The 19,973-nt window shown below is 36.1% G+C and overlaps 1 protein-coding gene across 2 annotated transcripts in view; it reads left to right on the top strand.

Moving 5' to 3' along the window:
• The window catches only part of Dnajc3 (DnaJ heat shock protein family (Hsp40) member C3), an 89,224-nt gene that overhangs the window by 62,515 nt on the left and 6,736 nt on the right, over positions 1-19,973 (top strand). For both annotated transcript variants that reach the window (XM_074043121.1, XM_020168585.2), the window contains 2 exons: positions 5,569-5,674; positions 5,759-5,879. In XM_074043121.1, the coding sequence (XP_073899222.1) occupies positions 5,569-5,674; positions 5,759-5,879 (227 nt within the window). The remainder of the gene's footprint in view (positions 1-5,568; positions 5,675-5,758; positions 5,880-19,973) is intronic.

Raw genomic sequence — 19,973 nt, 5'->3', positions numbered from 1 at the left:
ACCATTTCTTTTGATGAACAGAAGCTTTTTAGTTTTATGAGGTCCCGTTTATCTATGCTATCTCTTAGTTGCTGTGCTGCTGGGGTTTCATTGAGAAAGTTCTTACCTATACCTACTAACTCTAGAGTATTTCCTACTCTTTCTTGTATCAACTTAAGAGTTTGGGGTCTGATATTAAGATCCTTGATCCATTTTGAGTTAATCTTGGTATAGGGTGATATACATGGATCTAGTTTCAGTTTTTTGCAGACTGCTAACCAGTTTTCCCAGCAGTTTTTGTTGAAGAGGCTGCTATTTCTCCATCGTATATTTTTAGCTCCTTTGTCAAAGATAAGTTGCTTATAGTTGTGTGGCTTCATATCTGGATCTTCTCTGTTCCACTGGTCTTCATGTCTGTTTTTGTGCCAGTGCCATGCTGTTTTTATTGTTATTGCTTTGTTATATAGTTTGAAGTCAGGTATTGTGGTTCCTCCTGCATAGTTCTTTTGACTGAGTATTGCCTTGGCAATACTTGTGTTGCCTCTTGTGGCCTCTTGTGTTTCCATATAAATTTAACAGTAGATTTTTCAATCTCTTTAATGAATGTCATTGGAATTTTGATGGGAATTGCATTAAACATGTAGATTACTTTTGGGAGTATCGACATTTTTACTATGTTGATTCTACCAATCCATGAGCATGGGAGATCTCTCCACTTTCTATAGTCTTCCTCAATCTCTTTCTTTAGAAGTGTATAGTTTTCCTTGTAGAGGTCTTTCACATCTTTTGTTAGGTTTACACCTAGGTATTTGATTTTTTTTGAGGCTATTGTAAATGGAATTGTTTTCATACATTCTTTTTCCGTTTGTTCATTATTAGTGTATAGAAATGCTAATGATTTTTCTATGTTGATTTTATATCCTGCTACCTTGCTATAGCTATTGATGATGTCTAGAAGCTTCTGAATAGAGTTTTTTGGGTCTTTAAGGTATAGGATCATGTCGTCTGCAAATAGGGATATTTTGACAGTTTCTTTACCTATTTGTATTCCTTTTATTCCTTCTTCTTGCCTAATTGCTCTGGCTAGGAATTCCAGTACTATGTTGAATAGGAGTGGAGATAGTGGGCATCCTTGTCTGGTTCCTGATTTTAGAGGGAACGGTTTTAATTTTTCTCCGTTAAGTATAATGCTGGCTGTAGGTTTGTCATATATAGCTTTTATAATGTTGAGGAACTTTCCTTCTATTCCTCGTTTTCTTAGAGCTTTTATCATGAACTTGTGTTGGATCTTATCAAAGGCTTTTTCTGCATCTATTGAGATGATGAAGTGGTTTTTGTCTTTGCTTCTGTTAATGTGGTTTATTACGTTTATTGATTTTCGTATGTTGAACCACCCCTGCATCCCTGGGATGAAGCCTACCTGGTCGTGGTGAATAATCTTTTTGATGTGTTGCTGAATTCGGTTTGCCATTATTTTGTTGAGGATTTTTGCATCAATGTTCATTAAGGAGATTGGCCTATAGTTCTCCTTTTCGGAGGTGTCTTTGCCTGGTTTTGGGATAAGTGTAATACTGGCTTCATAAAATGTGTTTGGCAGTTTTCCTTCCCTTTCTATTTCATGGAACAGTTTAAGGAGGGTTGGTATCAGTTCTTCTTTAAAGGTCTGATAGAATTCAGCAGAGAATCCATCAGGTCCTGGACTTTTCTTTTTGGGGAGTCTCTTGATTGCTGCTTCAATTTCATTTTGTGTTATAGGTCTATTCAGGTGATTAATTTCCTCTTGGTTTAGTTTTGGATGATCATATGTATCTAGAAATCTGTCCATTTCTTTAAGATTTTCAAATTTATTTGAATATAGGTTCTCAAAGTAGTCTCTGATGATTTCCTGGACTTCCATGGTGTTTGTTGTTATCTCCCCTTTTGCATTCCTAATTCTACTAATTTGGGTTTTTTCTCTCCTCATTTTAGTCAGGTTTGCCAGGGGTCTATCGATCTTGTTTATTTTTTCAAAGAACCAACTTTTTGTTTCCTTAATTCTTTGTATGGTTTTTTTGGTTTCTATTTCGTTGATTTCAGCTCTTATTTTTATTATGTCTCTCCTTCTATTTGTTTTGGGATTTGCTTGTTCTTGTTTTTCTAGGAGTTTGAGATGTATCATTAGGTCATTGATTTGGGATCTTTCAATCTTTTTAATATATGCACTCATGGCTGTAAACTTTCCTCTCAAGACTGCCTTAGCTGTGTCCCATAGGTTCCGGTACGTTGTGTTTTCATTTTCATTGACTTCTAGGAACTTTTTAATTTCCTCTTTTATTGCATCGATGATCCATTCTTCATTAAGTAATGAGTTATTTAGTTTCCAGCTGTTTGCATGTTTTTTGTCTTTACTTTTGTTGTTGAGTTCTACTTTTACTGCATTGTGGTCAGATAGTATGCACGGTATTATTTCTATTTTCTTATATTTGCTGAGGCTTGCTTTGTGCCCTACGATATGATCTATTTTGGAGAAGGTTCCATGGGCTGCTGAGAAGAATGCATATTGTGTAGAGGTTGGATGAAATGTTCTGTAGACATCTACTAGGTCCACTTGATCTATTGCATATTTTAGATCTTGGATTTCTTTATTGAGTTTTTGTTTGGGTGACCTATCTATTGATGATAATGGAGTGTTAAAGTCTCCCACAACCACTGTGTTAGTGTTTATATATGCTTTTAGGTCTTTCAGGGTATGTTTGATGAAATTGGGTGCGTTGACATTGGGTGCGTACAGATTGATGATTATTATTTCCTTTTGGTCTATTTCCCCTTTTATTAGTATGGAATGTCCTTCTTTATCTCGTTTGATCAATGTAGGTTTGAAGTCTACTTTGTCAGAGATAAGTATTCCTACTCCTGCTTGTTTTCGGGGGCCATTGGCTTGGTAAATCTTCTTCCAGCCTTTCATCTTAAGCATATGCTTATTTCTGTCGGTGAGATGGGTCTCCTGTAAGCAACAAATTGTTGGATGTTCTTTTTTAATCCATTTTGTCAAACAGTTTCTTTTGATGGGTGAATTAAGTCCATTAACATTAAGTGTTAGTACTGATAGGTATGTGGTGATTCCTGTCATTTAGTTGTCTTAGTTATTTGAAGGTTTGATTGTGTGTACCTAACTTGATGTTACTCTCTACTGTCTTGCTTTTTCTTATCCTGTGGTTTGGTGCTGCCTGCCTTTTCATGGTTAAGTTGGGTGTCACTTTCTGTGTGCAGGATCCCTTGCAGAATCTTTTGTAATGGTGGCTTTGTGGTCACATATTGTTTTAGTTTCTGCTTATCATGGAAGACTTTTATTGCTCCATCTATTTTGAATGATAGCTTTGCTGGGTAGAGTATCCTGGGGTTGAAGTTATTTTCATTCAGTTCCCGGAAGATCTCACCCCACGCTCTTCTTGCTTTTAATGTTTCTGTTGAGAAGTCTGCTGTGATTTTGATGGGTTTACCTTTGTATGTTATTTGTTTTTTCTCTCTTACAGCCTTCAATATTCTTTCCCTAGTTTCTGAACTTGTTGTTTTAATGATGATATGTCGTGGAGTAGTTCTATTTTGATCTGGTCTGTTTAGTGTGCTGGAGGCCTCTTGCATCTGTATGGGAATATCTTTCTCTAGATTTGGGAAATTTTCTGTTATTATTTTGTTGAATATATTACGCATTCCCTTCGCTTGCACCTCTTCTCCTTCTTCGATGCCCATGATTCTCAAGTTTGGTCTTTTGATGGAGTCGGTGAGTTCTTGCATTTTCTTTTCACATGTCTTGAGTTGTTTAATTAATAGTTCTTCAGTTTTTCCTTTAATTACCATTTCATCTTCAAGTTCTGAGATTCTGTCTTCTGTTTGTTTTGTTCTGCTGGATTGGCCTTCCATTTTGTTTTGCAGTTCTGTTTCGTTCTTTTTTCTGAGGTTTTCCATATCCTGGCAGTTTTCTTCTTTATTGTTGTCTATTTTTGTCCTGAGTTCATTTATCCATTTATTCATTGTGTTCTCTCCTTCACTTTGGTGTTTATACAGTGCTTCTATGGTTTCCTTTATTTCTTCTTTTGCTTTTTCAAATTCTCTATTTTTATTGTCTTGGAATTTCTTGAGTGTCTCCTGTACATTTTGGTTGACCCTATCCAGTATCATCTCTATAAAATTCTCATTGAGTACTTGTAGTATGTCTTCTTTTAAATTATTTTTGTGGGCTTCATTGGGTCCTTTGGCATAGTTTATCTTCATTTTGTTGGAGTCTGGATCTGAGTTTCTGTTCTCTTCATTCCCCTGTGGTTCCTGTACTAATTTTTTGCTGTGGGGAAACTGGTTTCCCTGTTTTTTCTGTCTTCCCGTCATTGTCCTTGGTATTGTTACTGTCCCTGTACTGTGTGTAATTAAGTATTTTCTAGCTTGTAATAATAACAATGGTAATATTTAGAATGGAAGAGTGAGCTGAGATGGAAAGCAAGAAGTTAAAGAAAAGGGGAAAACAAATATACAGACAAGAGGGAGAAAGCAGAACAAGGTATCAGACAAGAGAGTTTCAAAGGTATAAACAGGGAGTGTTAGTGTACTAATCGACAGTAAGCTGAACAGACATTAGAGAGACAGAGAGAGGATTGAAAATCAAAGATAAAAAAAATAAAAAATAAGTAAATTAAAGTAATATCTATATATAAAAATGAATTAAAATAAAATGGAAAATAGAAAATTAAAAAAAAAAAAAAAACCAAAAAACTTCCAAGTTTATATGCAATGCAGTTTCAGTCTTAATAATTTGGGTGTCTGTCTCAATCTCCTGTCCTGGAGTTGGTGCCTCAGATGTTGTTCTGTAGTTGTCTCATCAAAGGGTATGCATAAAGTTGAACAAAATTACACACTCACACACACACACACACACACACACACACACACACACACACACAAAAGCCCCTCCAAGTGTCCCCAGTTCAAATGCAATACAGTTTCAGTAAGTTTTTCAGTAAGTTTTTAATGTTCTTGAAAACATAACTTTGTAGGGTGTTTATTTACACTGGAGGAACTTGGAAAAATATAGTTACTCCACTTTCCCAGAAGCTAGCTAGCCTTTCTTTTAAATATTAGTCTACTTTAATATGAAAATTTTAATACAAAAAGCACTTAAATGTGAAAGTTTGTAAAGTTGGCAACTTAAGTAGTTTCCTCCTGTAAGGAGGCATATTGCATTAGTTGTGTATATTGATATTCATTATATACAGTGGCACATATGGGCTCTGTTACTTTCATGAAAATGTGCAGTAACTAAGAAATAAAATTTGATCTCGTTTGTTCAGAGTGCCTAGGTAAGTTAGACTATAAGTAGGTGTTTTTCTTAGTTTCCCTGTGTTTAATTGGTACTCATAAATATGCTTTGGTTTGGCTATGTTAATTCCCTGTTGTCAAGTGTTTTTATCTCATGCTATTCTACAGTAAAGTTAGAGCAGTGTTTGAAAGCAGGTGCTTATTCAGTTGAATTGATGAAGCAACACATAGTGAAGAGAGAGGGTCATTTCTATAATGAAATAGAATTTCATTGATACTTATCATGATTTACTCATTTAATAGATACACAGATGCGACCAGCAAATATGAATCTGTCATGAAAACAGAGCCCAGTATTGCTGAATATACAGTTCGTTCAAAAGAAAGGATTTGTCACTGCTTTTCTAAGGTAACAGTTGGCTTGTTCTCAGAGCTGTAGATATTTAATATGTAGAATAACAACTGTAAATTATTTTCTCACATTTACTTTCAGGATGAGAAGCCTGTTGAAGCTATTAGGATATGTTCTGAAGTTTTACAGATGGAGCCAGATAATGTGAACGCTCTGAAAGACCGAGCAGAGGCCTATTTAATTGAAGAAATGTACGATGAAGGTAAATTTCTAAAGAACTTGATTTGCAGTGTCTAAAGGTTAATTGTGGGAAATTACTGCATGTTTCAGCTACCTTTTATTTAGAACAGGGTTATCACTGTACCTGGAAATGCTGAAAATTTTAGAAAAGTGGCAGAGTATTTGAAAATTATTCTTTCTTAGTGGAACTTCAAAGGTACTGTTTTGCTGTTGAAACCAGTTCAGCAGAATATAAAAAAATCAAAATTTTAACTTTTTTTGTTGTAGTCAAGTTAGGAAAGGCAATCAGCAAAAATAGAAAATTTATATTATAGATCTTATATCATCCAGAGGTAATTACTGTTCATTCTGGATTTAAATCTTCCCAGACTTGGCCATGCAAGTCTACTTTTATACACACTATGTGCAATATATATATGTATATATATGTGTGTATATATATATATAGGTGTATATATATGTATGTATGTATATATGCACATACAAAGCATACGTATATATCATACAGGTCTAACAAAATGATCTGCGTGACCTTCAAACTGTTTAGTAACATTCGGAGAGCTGTTTATCTTACTTTGTTCAATAGTAATAACAAGAGATTGCTGCTAGATGTTATGAAGACGTTGAATAAAGCAGTGCCTTGTTTTCTGAAAGATAACTAATGCATATATAGTAATATATATATTATGAGATCTATAATGCTTTTACATATATTGTTTTATCACTTTTGCGTGACAGAGTGCTAGGAACATTTAAATGAGATTTTTATAGGAAACGAACCATGTAGACTCTTACTATAAAATTTTTGGGTTAAATCTGGTAAAGCATTTTAAATAAACAGGTAAGAGTAATTTTCTGGTGTAGTTAAATGAAAGATTTAGATGCTTGAGATGCTTTTTGTTAAGGGACGCTGGTCAGTTGCTCTTTTCCTGCTTTCCCCAGTTTGCAAAGAGCCTTGCTCCTAAGGAGTTTCCAGGGGGTAATGACAGCTATTATGTGCTGACTAACATTGTGGGGCATTTTATGAGACATTCAGGTTTTAAGGTCTGAGTGAGGCTTGAAATGTATGCAGTCAAAATGGTAAGCTTCAATTTTTGTAGGAATGCTCTTTTGCACACCTTCCTCCCCCCCACTTTTGAGTTACTTATCTCTTTGATAAGATGGTTTTATGCTAGGATTGTAAATTTCAGTTAGTTTTGGGTAAGTTCTCCTTCATTCCAAACTAGAAGGTACCCTTGTCATTTGTAAACCCTCAAGCTGCAGAAAAAGAATAAAAAAAATTTAGCTGTTAAAGAAAAAGTTCTGATTTTGAAGGCTGCTAAATAAAAGTTGAAAAATGCTTTTGTAATGGATGTTAAACTGAATTGTGTTTTAGGGAATCTTGATGGCTTAATTTTTGAAGAAAAAGATGCTTAATACTAATTTCATATAATTGATCTATTTTGAATTCTATATTAATCATAATGAGTAAATTAGCATATTTCCATTTTTCTCTTCCATCTATGTTCTAATCATTTGTTGCATATTTTTATAAGTTTTACATGTATTCAAATTCTGTCCTCTTGCTGTACTTGTGGGCACTTCAGCAATGAAAGCCACTTAACAGACTGATGAATATACAGCTGCAGGATCAAGTGGTGCTTGAATCCCTGAGGAAGTATAATCGTGTTACCAACCAGTTAGTGCATGTGTCAAACAAATGAAGTCAGTTTACAGATGCTACCTGTCTAGTATGCTTCTCATTTGGAACAGAGCTTTTTTGGGTAAGCTCTCCTTAATGCCAAACTAGAGGTGTTATTTCTTTTTTCCAGAAGAAACTTATGCCTGTCTTACTAAAGAACATCTAAGGTTTTTAATGATAGAATTTTTGCCTCCTGTTTGCAGCCTAGCCTGCCACACACCTCTTGTCCCTGGGTTTCTTTCACTGCTCTCTTGGGTTAGTTCTGTCTTCTTTTGAGAAAAACCATGACTTTTATCTTTTTGGATTAATTTTTTATTTTTCGGCGAGTATATATCCTCAAAAAAGTGGTACGAATTCTACCAATTCCAGAAGGGGCAAGCTTCTTAGACATTCTGAAGAAATATGATTTTTAACCCAGACGTTTATATATAGCAAACTTTTTTTTCTTTATTCATTTATTCATATGTGCATACAATGTTTGGGCCATTTCTCTCCTCTCCCTGGCCCCCTCCCTCTGCACCCCCACCCCCTCACTTCCAGGCAGAACCTGTTCTGCCCTCTTCTCCAATTTTGTTGAAGAGTAGACATAAGCAATAATAAGAAAGACAAAGAGTTTTTGCTAGTTGAGATGAGGATAGCTATACAAAGAGATTCCTAGCATTGCTTCCATTCACAAGTGTATTACAACCCAAATTGATTTCTTCTCTACCTGACCTCTTCACTATTTCCCAGTCACCTTCCAATATTGACCTCTGTCATCTTAAGGTTACTGTATTAGTTCCTGTACAGTGGGGACATCAAACACTTTCAAGTTTTGGGTTTCATGCCTTTCCCTATTCCTCCTGTATGTGTCCTCCCCTTAGGGTGTGACCCATATCTAATAATATTACTGTATTTGTTTTAGATCTAAAGTCCGCATATGAGGGAGAACATACGATTTTTGGCTTTCTGAGCCTGGCTAACTTTGCTTAAGATGATGTTCTCCAGTTCCATCCATTTACTTGCAAATAATAAGATTTCATTCTTCTTCATGGCTGAGTAAAATTTCATTGTGTATAAACACCACATTTTCTTAATCCATTCATCAGTAGAAGGGCATCATGGCTATTTCCCTAACATGGCTATTGTGAATAGTGCTGCAATAAACATGGGTGTGTAGGTGCCTCTGGAGTAACCTGAGTCACATTCCTTTGGGTATATCCCCAAGAGTGGTATCCCTGGATCATATGGCAGATCTATGTTTAGTTTTTTAAGAAGCCTCCATATTGTTTTCCAGAGTGGTTGTACTAGCTTGCATTCCTATCAGCAGTGTGTGAGGGTTCCTTTTTCCCCACATTCTTGCCAACATTTGTTCTTGTTGGTGTTTTTGATGATAGCTATTCTAACAGGGGTAAGGTGGAATCTTAGTGTGGTTTTGATTTGCATTTCCTGTATGGCCAGAGATGGAAAGCATTTTTTATGTGTTCTTGGCCATTTGAATATCTTCTTTTGGTTTAGTTGCCCATTTCTTTATTGGTTCATTGATTTTGGGGAGAGTTTAGTTTTTTGAGCTCCCTATATATTCTGGCTATCGGTCCTTTCTCTGATGTATAGCTGGCAAATATTTTCTCCCAGTCTGTGGGTGGTCTCTTCAGTTTAGAGACCATTTCTTTTGTTGTGCAGAAGCTTTTTAATTTTATGTAGTCCCATTTGTCCATCCTTTCTCTTAGTTGCTGAGCTGCTGGGGTTCTATTGAGGAAGTCCTTGGCTATACCTATTGCCTCCAGCATATTCCCTAATCTTTCCTGTACTAAATTCAGAGTTTCGGGTCTGATATTAACGTCCTTGGTCCATTTTGAGTTGATACTATTTTGGTGTGATAAACATGGCTCTAGTTTCAGTGTTTTGCAGGCAGATAACCACTTTTCCCAGCAACATTTGCTGAAGCGCCTGTCTTTTCTCCATCGTATGTTTTTGGTGTCTTTGTCAAAAGTAAGGTGGGCATAGCTGTGTGGATTCATATCCAGGTCCTCTGTTCTGTTCCACTGGTGTTCTTGTTTTTGTGCCAGTACCATGCTGTTTTTATTGCTATGACTTTGAAATAGCAAACTATTAATTAGGGTAAGGGTTCAGTGTAATTATTTAGAAGTTTTTCAGTGTACCGGAGACACTTAACAAGCATTGGACTCACTTGCCATTTACAACTTGAAGAATCTTCATGGAAAGTCATATGCTTTATTGTGAGGTGGCTTTTTTGTGAACTTTCTCTGTGAAAATGTTCTGTTTAGATTTCTGTCTTTTTTGGGATCAGTGTTTTTATTTTATCATTTTTACATGTACTTACATGTGTATACATTATCCCCATCACTCCCTTACCCTCCTGCTTCCGGACAGAACCTGTTCCACCCGCTTGTTTTCTGATTTTGTTGAAGAGAAAACATAAGCGATAATAAGGAAAACATAGTGTTTTTGCTAGTTTGAGATGAAAATAGCTATATAGAGAGATTCCTAGCATTGCTTCCATGCACACGTGTATTACAACCCACATTGGTTCATCTCTACCACACCTCTTCACTACTTCCTGGTCTCCTTCCCATAGTGGCCTCTGCCAGTTTAAGATTACTATATTCCCTCCTCTACAGTGAGCACATCAACCACATTCAAGTTTTAGGTTTCCTTCCCTTCCCCTATTCCTCCCATACATGTTCTCCTCTTAGTGTGTGACCCATGTCCAATAATATTACTGCATTTATGAGGGGAGAACATGCGATTTTTGGCCTGGCTAACTTTGCTTAAGATGATGTTCTCCAGTTCCATCCATTTACTTGCAAATGAAAAAATTTCATTCTTCTTTCTGTCTGAATAAAATTCCATTGTGTATTAATACCACATTTTCTTAATCCATTCGTGGATAGTGGGGCATCTTGGCTGTTTCCATAGCTTGGCTATCGTGAACAGTGCTGCAATAAACATGGGTGTGCGGGTGTCTTTGTAATAACCTGAGTCACATTCCGTTGGGTATATCCGTAGGAGTGATATTGCTGGATCTATGTTTAGTTTTATAAGAAGCTTCCAAGGTGCTTCTATTAGCATACATTCCCACCAGCAGCAGTGTTATGAGGGTTCCTTTTCCTCCTGCATCGTCACCAGCATTTGTTGTGGTTGGTAGGAATTCTAATAGGTGTGAGGTGGAATCTTAGTGTGGTTTTGATTTGCATTTCCTTTATGGTCAGGGATGCTGAGCATTTTTTTTATGTGTTTTTTGGCCATTTGGATTTCTTCCTTTGATAAAGTTTTGTTTTCTTCCTTTGATAAAGTTTTGTTTATTTCAGTTGCCCACTTCTTTATTGGTTCATTGATTTTTGGGGAGTTTAGTTTTTTAAGCTCCCTGTATATTCTGGTTATCAGTCCTTTGTCTGATGTATAGCTAGCAAATATTTTCTCCCATTCTGTGGGTGGCCTCTTCAATTTAGAGACCATTTCTCTTTTTGTGCAGAAGCTTTTTACTTTCATGTACCCACATTTGTCCATCCTTTCTCTTAGTTACTGGGCTGGTTGAGTTCTACTGAGGAAGTTCTTGCCTATTTCTATTGCTTCCAGGGAATTCCCTGCTCTTTCCTGTTTTGGGTCTGATATTAAGGTCCTTAATCTACTTTGAGTTGATACCAGTACATGGCATAAATCTAGTTTCAGTTTTCTGCAGGCATATAACCATTTTTCCCAGCAACATTTATTGAAGAGGCTACCATCTTTTCACCATCATATGTTTTTAGTGCCTTTGTAAAAAATAAGGTGGGCATAGCTGCATGGATTCATATCTGGGTGCTCTGTTCTGTTCCACTGGGCTTCATATCTGTTTTTGTGGCAGTACCATGCTGTTTTTATTGCTATGGCTCTATAATATAGTTTGAAGTCATGTATTGTGATACCTCTAGTGTAGCTCTTTTTTGGTCAGTATTGCCTTGGCTATTCACAGTCTTTCATGCTTCCAAATGAATTTTAGGGTAGATTTTTCAGTCTCTGTGATGAGTGTCATTGGGATTGTGATGGGAATTGTGTTGAACACGTAGATTGCTTTTGGTAGTATAGCCATTCTTACTATGTGGATTCTGCCAATCCATGAACATGGGAGATCTTTCCACCTTCTGTAGTCTTTTTCAGTCTCTTTCTTCAATGTAAAAGTATTATAGTCCTCCTTGTAAAGTTCATTTACGTCCTTTGTTAAGTTTATTCCTAGGGTTTTTTTTTTTTTTTTTGAGGCTATTATAAATGGAATTGTTTTCCTATATTCTTTCTCAATTTGTTCATTGTTGGTGCATGGAAAGGCTACTGGTTTTTGAAAGTTGCTTTTGTATCCTGCTACATTGCTGAAGCTGTTTATGGTGTCTAGCAGTTTTTGGGTGGAGTTTTTTGGGTCTTTGAGGAATAGGATCATGTCATCTGCAAATAAGGATAGTTTGACTATTTCTTTATCTATTTGTATTCCTTTTATTTCTTCTTGCCTTATTGCTGTGGCTAGGAATTCCACAACTATGTTTAATAGGAGTGGGGAGAGTGGACAACCATGTCTCATTCCTGACTTTAGGGGTAATGGTTTCAGTTTTTCTCTATTAAGTATGATGTTGGTTATATGTTTGCCATACATATCCTTTATATCTGAGGTGCATTCATTCTATTCCTAGTTTTCTTCAAGCTTTTATCATGAAATGGTGTTGAATCTTATCGAAGGCTTTTTCTGCATCTAGTGGTTTTTGTCTTTCTTTCTGTTAATGTACTGTATTACATTTATTGATTTGTGTACGTTGAACCATCCCTGCCCTGGGATGAAACTGACTTGGTCATGGGATCTTTCTGATATGTTGTTGGGTTTGGTTTGACATTTTATTGAGTATTTTTGCATTGAAGTTCAATAAGATTGGCCTGTGGTTCTCCTTTTTTGGATGTGTCCTTGTCCGGTTTTGGGAATAGTGTAATACTGGCTTCGTAGAATGAGTTGGGCAGTGTTCCCTCCCTTTCTATTTTGTGGGAAAGTTTAAGAAGTGTTGGTATTAGTTCTTTAAAGATCTGGTAAAATTCAGTGGAGAATCTGTCCAGGTCCTGGACTTTTATTTTTTGGAAGATTCTTTATTGCTGTTTCAATTTCATTATGTATTATAGATCTGTTTAGGTGGTTAATATCCTCTTGGTTCAGTTTTGGATGGTCATAAGTATCTAGAAATTTGTCCATTTCTTCAAGATTTTCCAGTTTTTTGGAATATAGGTTCTCAAAGTAGTCCCTGATGATTCCCTGGATTTCCTTGGTGGTGGTTATTATCTTGCCTTTTTTGTTTCTGATTTTACTAATTTGTGTCTTTTCCCTTCTCATTTGAATCAGATTTGCCAGGGCCTTTTCAATCTTGTTTAATTTTTTAAAGAACCAACTTTTTGTTTTGTTGATTCATTGTATGTTTTTTTTTTTTTTGGTCTGTATTTTGTAATTTTGGCCCTTATTATTTCTCTCCTTCTGCTGGTTTTGGGTTTTGATTTTTCTGTTTCTCCTGGAGTTTGAGATGTAGTATTAAGTCATTTATTTGAGATCTTTCTGTCCTTTTTATGTATAAGCTCATGGCTATAAACATTCCTTTTAGGACTGCCTTTGATGTGTCCCATAGGTTCTGGTAGGTGGTGTTTTCATTTTCATTAACTTCCAGGAACCTTTTGATTTTCTTATTTCTTCTATGACCCATTGATCATTGATGAATGTGTTATTCAACCTCCAATTATATGCATATTCTCTGCTATTGCTTTTGTTTTGTTCTAGTTTTATTGTATTGTGATTAGATAGAATGCAAGGGGTTATTTCTTTTCTTTTTTGTTTATATTTGCTGAGGCTTGCTTTGTGCCCTAAGATAGAATCCATTTTGGTAAAAGTTCCATGGGCTGCTGATAAGAATGTATATTGTGCAGAAGTTGGATGAAATATTCTGTAGACATCAGTTAGGTCCATTTGGTCTATGGTGTCATTTAGTTCTAGGATTTCTTTCTTGAATTTTTGTTTGAATGACCCATCTATTGGTGATAGGGGGATATTAAGGTCTCCCACTACCACTGTGTTGGAGTCTATATGTGCTTTTAAGTCCCTTAGTGTATGTTTGATGAAACTGGGTGCACTGACATTGGGTGCATATAGGTTGATAATAGTTATTTCCTTTTGATATATTTCCCCTTTTATTAATATGGAGTTTTCTTCTTTGTCTCATTTGACCAACATAAGTTTGAAGTTTACTTTGATATAATACTGCTACCCTTGCCTGTTTTCAGGGTCCATTAGCTTGGTAAATCTTCCAGCCTTTCACCCTAAGCCAGTGCTTGTTTCTGTTGATGAGATGGGTCTCCTGTAAACAACAGATTGTTGCATCTTCCTTTTTAATCCATTTTGCCAACCGGTGTCTTTTGACAGGGGAGTTGAGTCCATTGACATGCTGTGTTAATATTGACAGTGGTGTGATGTCATTTAGTTGTTTTTGTTATTTAAGATTTGATTGTGTGCAGCTACTTTGATTACTTGTCTTTTCTTCTCCTGTGGTTTAATACTTCTCATCCTCTTGTGGTTTTGTTTGTTTTCATATTCTATGTGCAGAATTCCTTGTAGAATCTTCTGTAGTGGTGGCTCAGTGGTCATATATTGTTTTAATTTCTGTTTATTGTGGAAGATTTTTATTGCTCCATCAATTTTGAATGATAGTTTTGCTGGGTAGAGTATCCTACGACTGAAATTATTATCATTCAGTCCTGAATTACCTCACTCTGTGGCCTTCTTACTTTTAAGGTTTCTATTGAGAAATCTGTGATTTTGATGGGTTTATCTTTATGTGTTATTTATTTTTTCTGTCTTAAAGCCTTCAGTATTCTTTCTCTGTTCTCTGTGCTTGTTATTTTAATGATAATATATTGTGGGGTAGTTCTATTTTGGTTAAGTCTGTTTGTTGTCCTAGAGGGTTCTTGTACCTGAATGGGCAACTCTTTCTTGAGATTTGGGAAATTTTCGGTTTTTATTTTATTGAATATATTATGTATCCCTTTGGCTTGCACTTATCCTTCTTCAGTGCTCATGATTCTCAAGTTTGGTCTTTCGATGGAGTGGCTGAGTTCTTGCATATACCTTTCACAGCTCTTGAGTTGTTTGACTAAGATTTTTTCTGTTTTTTTCTTTAATTTCTGTTTTATCTTTGAGCTCTGAGATTCCGTCTTTCACGTTCTAGTTTGCTGGATTGGCCTTCCACTGTGTTTTTTGTTTGACTAAAGGGACTTTATTTCCAGGATTTCTGTTTGATTCCTTTTTCTGAGGCTTTCTACATCTTTGTTGAACTCTTTTATATTTTGTTTTGTCTTTAATTCATATCTTTTTTTAAATAGTGCCCTTTGTTTCACGTTAGTGTTTGTTGAAGTGTTCTGTGAATTCATTTTTCATTTATTTGTTTCTGTGTCTTCTCGTGTTATTTATTTTTGGTGTCTTGAAATTTCTTGAGTACATCTTGTACATTCTGGTTAACTGTGTCTATTATCTTCTTCAGGAGTTTCTCTGTGATTTCTTCTAAGATTTTCTCTTGAGGGTTTTTTTTTTTTGTAGGTGTCACTGGGTTCCTTAGTGATATTTATCATTGTTTTGTTGGGGTTAGGAACTGGATATCCATCTTCTTCATTTCCCACTGACTCCTCTATTGAATTCTTTTTTTGAGGAGTGTGATTGCCATCCCTTCTTCTTCCCATTGCTCCACTTGGTGCTATGCAACTGTGTTCTTGATAGTAGGCTAATTGGTGGTTTTAATGACCTGTTTTCTTTCCTTGATTTAATTTTTGTGTTGTGACTGACTTGGTTGTTAGCTAGGTTGATGTGCTCTTTCTTTCCCTGGCCTGGAGGTATAATTTAGCAATAACAAATTCACAAGTTCATTGTCAGACCAGTTGATTATATATTATATAGAAATCCCCTTGGTGACATCTATAAACCGTGGGAGTTGGGAAGGGGGTTAATGGTTATTAGGCTAGATATAGAAACTTGGGTAATTGGTAAATGTGGCACTAAGGAGGGGTCAGAATATGGGGGATGGGGGACTTGGTATGGGGATTGCTGGGTTTAGTGGCCCTTGTGTGAGTTTGGGTGTATTTCTGTTGTTGTAGTGGAGGATGCTTGTGTCAGGGATTGCAGGGGGTTGGGGCTGTGTACTGTTGGTATAGTAGGCTAGTTCAGTGGGTGGCGAGTGTATAGGAGCGAGGGGTAGTGCGGTGACAGGTTGGGGAAAGATGGAGGGGGAGTGAAGATGGGGAGAGAATGGATGAGAACAGGCAGAAAGAGTCATTGGGAGGGAGGACAATGGATTGTAGCACAGGAAAAGGAGGGAAAGTGAATGGGGTAAGAATAGGGATAAGAAAATAGTGATGGCAAAGTTAATAATACAGAAGAAAAAAAAACAAACACCAGGTACTTGGCAAAAACTAAAAGTTCAGTCTGTATGGTAAAAGTTCTGGAGTTATTCCTTTGGTGTCCAATCCTGGTACTGTTGTCCAGTCCTGGTATTGGTGTACACGTGGGAACTCTGATGTGGTCTCTGCAAGTGACTGGCTTATGAGTAGTACTTGGTTCCTCCTATCCACAGGGCATGTTGCAATTGGGAGCTGAGGTAGCTCTGCTGGTTCATGCAGGGTGGTCAGAGCTGTTGTTTTCACCAGGTGGCAAGCTGTGTTGCACTTCAGCCACAACTCTGTTTGACTGGGTCCTCCCCTAGCAGATTGGGGCAGTTCAGTTTTGAGTATTGCCTTCTGTCCCACGAGATCAGCTCTGGGGATCCACCACCTGTCTGTTTGGGAGGTTTACTTTCAGTTTCTTTTGTAGCTTTAATATGGCTAATTTGGTTTTTTACCCTTAACTTTTATTGAATTACTTAAGGCTTTGATTGGTCCTTAGCAGTGTTGAGCTGTCTTACAGGTCCTGAAAGTCAGTGCTTCCAAGAGATTTTGCAATATTTATGTTTCTTCTTTGTCTTAAATTGTTGGAGAGATTTAAGTTTCTATGTGGAAGATCCTTTTGTTTTCTATTTATTATTAATTTCCAATTTCATAACATTTTGATCAAAGAAAGTTATTACTTCCATTTTGGAGGGAATTTATTGTTATTTTTCACTTAAAGAGCCAAGTTCATGAGTTTTCCCCTAGGGACTTGAAAAGGAGATATGCTCTTGTTTCTAGACTAGGATTTGACCTGTCAGCTCTGACCTTATTGTGGCCTTCCATTTTTAGGTGTTTATTCTCTACTTGATTTATTATGAACAGATATGTAAAAGTCTGCTACGTCAGTGTTTAAGGCTCGTAGAGCATCTTTAATTTCTACTTTGTAAATGTTGCTGTTGTTTAATTTGATATACCGATCCTCATTAGGTATCTTCAATCTGGTTTCTAGTGGTTAACTTTATAAAGTCCCCCTTTATTTGCCCTATTTGTCTTTGACTTAAATCTTAATTTATCTGCTGTTCAGATCATAAACCAAACTTTATTTGCGTTTGCTTTGCAAAACTTTGATCATACTTTTATTTTCCACTTTTTGAATTGCTTTGTTTCAGGTGTGTCTCTTGCATAGAATTGAGTTTTGCTTTGTGATCCAATAGGAAATTCTTTTAACTTGGTGAGTTAAGCATATTTATATTTATTGATATGACAGTTGTTTTGTCTAAGTTGTGTTGTTTGTTTTGCTGAGATCTTTTTGCTATTTGGACTATTACTTTGTGTAGTATTCTGATATTTGGGGTGGTTTATATATTTGTTCTTGGTTATTTGTATAGTTTTATTAACTTAGCTTTTTCTCTGGGGAAACATCCATTAGTTTCCTACTGTGAGGAAAAAATTAGCATGCTTCCTCCTCTTTCTCACTATTTCTCCATCACTTAATACCTAAGTAAATTCCCTTTTATAAGGGGTATTTGCCTTTGTAAATATTACTGTACTTATCAGGGCTGATACTTATGTTTTCAGTCCTTTTCCCAGTTTTTGTAAGCTATCTACCCCCCACCCCACGTTGCTAGGACACACATTATTCTTTGTCACTTCAATTCTCTGGTTTGTATTAGTCTCAGTTCCATATGAAATGGACTCATTGTCTGTCTTTGGACATGTTTTGTCCAGTTGTCTGTTAGTGAGTTCATCCTAGTAGTTTTCTTGAGGACATCCTGGGAAAATTTCTCAATTTCTTCTATACTTAAAAGTATCTGTACCTTTTATATTTGAAGAATGGTGGGGCTGGATAATGAAGTCCTCGGTTCATACTTTCTCTGTATGTCTTGTAGTTATTCTTTTCTCTTCAGGGACTGAACATTGCTTTGGAAAATTTGGGGTCAGTTCTTTGTTTGTTTCTTTTTTTGGCCTGATTACTGAAAGAGTCTATCTTCTGAATTATGCTAAGATTTGTCTTGGTTTTGACCATTCTCAGACAGTTTGCTTTGGCACCTAGTATGCTCTTTCAGTATACAGGTTCATCTTTCACTTCAGGAAAGTTTTCTTAGATTTAATCTTTAAGTGTTTGTTCTTTTCCTTTGTATTTCTGCATACAAGTTATACATGAGTTATATTTCCTTTGCTGTCATCCTTAGCTATAATTTTTCTGTAGTCTTTAATAATTTTTTTAATTGTGGTACTGGGGTTTGAACTCGGGGCTTCACACTTGCTAGGCAGGCACTCTACCACTTGATCCATGCCCCAGCTCTTTTTTGTTAGCTATTTTTGAGATATGGTCTGGCAAAGTATTTGTCCAGGCTGGCCTCAAGCCTTGATCCTCCTGATGTCTGGCTTGAGTAGCTATGATTACAGGTGTGAGCCACTAGTACCCAGCAACAATTTTTTTTTCCTTTGATAGCTCGGCTGGGAGAATGGAGGACCATAGACTGTACACATAGCAACACTTTTAATTTTACATTTCTTTGACATATATTGGTTATACAAGTTATTGGATTTCACTGTGGTATTTCCTTATATGTATTCACTGTGCATTGACCATGTCCATCTACTCTTTCTCTACCCAGGGCACCTCCTCTGCTCTCAGCATCCTTCTGTGTCTCTAAAAATCCCTCTTACTTTCTTTGTTTCCCCTTTCCTGTCTCTACTATTCACTATTTCATTCTGTATTTTTATAAGAGGGAATCACTGGTTTCCATTTATAAGTGAGAAACAACATATTGTATTTGTTTTTCTGTATCTGGCTTGTTTCACTCAATACAATATTCTCCAGTTCCATCCACACTGCTACAAATGATAGGGATTCTTTTTTATGGCTGAGTAGTATTCTACTGTGTTAATATAACACATTTTTCTTTATTCATTCATTTGCTGAAGGGCAACTGGGTTGATACCACATTTTGGGTGTTGTGAATACTGCTGCAATAAACATGGTGTGCAAGTATATTTTTGGCATAAAGATTATATCACCTTTGGGTATACACTAAATACTAGAATTGCTGAATTATATGATAGCTCTATTTTTAATTTTTTGAGGAAATCTTAATGAAGATTTCCATATCATTTTCCATAATGGCTATACTAACTTACATCTCCACTAACAGTAAAGACTCCACTTCCTCACCAGCATTTGTTATTTCTTGTTTTCTTGATAATAGCCATTCTGATTGGAGATGATTTTGATTTGCATTTCACTGCTGACCACTGAAATTGAGCATTTTTCATGTTTGTTGGCCATTTGGTCTTTTGAGAAGTGTTTTAGTTTTTTTGCCCCATCTTTTGTTGTGGTGTTGCTGGGATAAACCATGGGTCTTGCATTTAAGGCAAGTGCTTTACTACTAACTACTGAGCTACATCTCTAGCCCTTTACTCATTCTTTAATTGGATTGTTTGGGCTTTTGGTGTTTCTTTTTTTCTTTTCTTTTTTTTTTTTTAAGTTTATTATGTATTCTGGATGTCAATCCCTTGTGGAATGTGCTATCTGCAAATACTTTCTCCCATTCTGTAGGTTGTCTTATTTTCTTTGGTGTGCAGAATCTGCCAAAAAAAAAAAAATCTTAGAACTCTACAACAAAAATTATAAAATACTGATGAAAGAAATTATAGAGGACATAAAAAATGGAAAGATATCACTTGTCTATGGGTCAGAAAAATCATTGTTGTTAAAATGACCATCTGTTGATTCATGCACTTTCCATCAAAATTCTAATGTCTTTCTTCACAGAAATAGAGAAAATAATCTTAAAATTCATATTGGAATCACGAAAGACTCACAGTAGCCAGAGTGAAATTGAGAAAAATGAACAACAAAAAAAAAAGCAAACAAACAAGACTGGAGGCATCACAGCACCTGACTTCAAAATATACCATGAAGCTATAGTTACTGAAACAGTATACTGGCAAAAAACAAATAGACCAGTGGAACATGATAGAAAACCCAGAAATAAATCCACACTTGTACAGGCAAGTGAGTTT

Source organism: Castor canadensis, chromosome 10, assembly GCF_047511655.1.
Source record: "Castor canadensis chromosome 10, mCasCan1.hap1v2, whole genome shotgun sequence".
NCBI lineage: Eukaryota > Metazoa > Chordata > Mammalia > Rodentia > Castoridae > Castor > Castor canadensis.
Note: the sequence above shows the minus strand (reverse complement) of the source record. Positions and strands in the feature narration are given on the sequence as shown.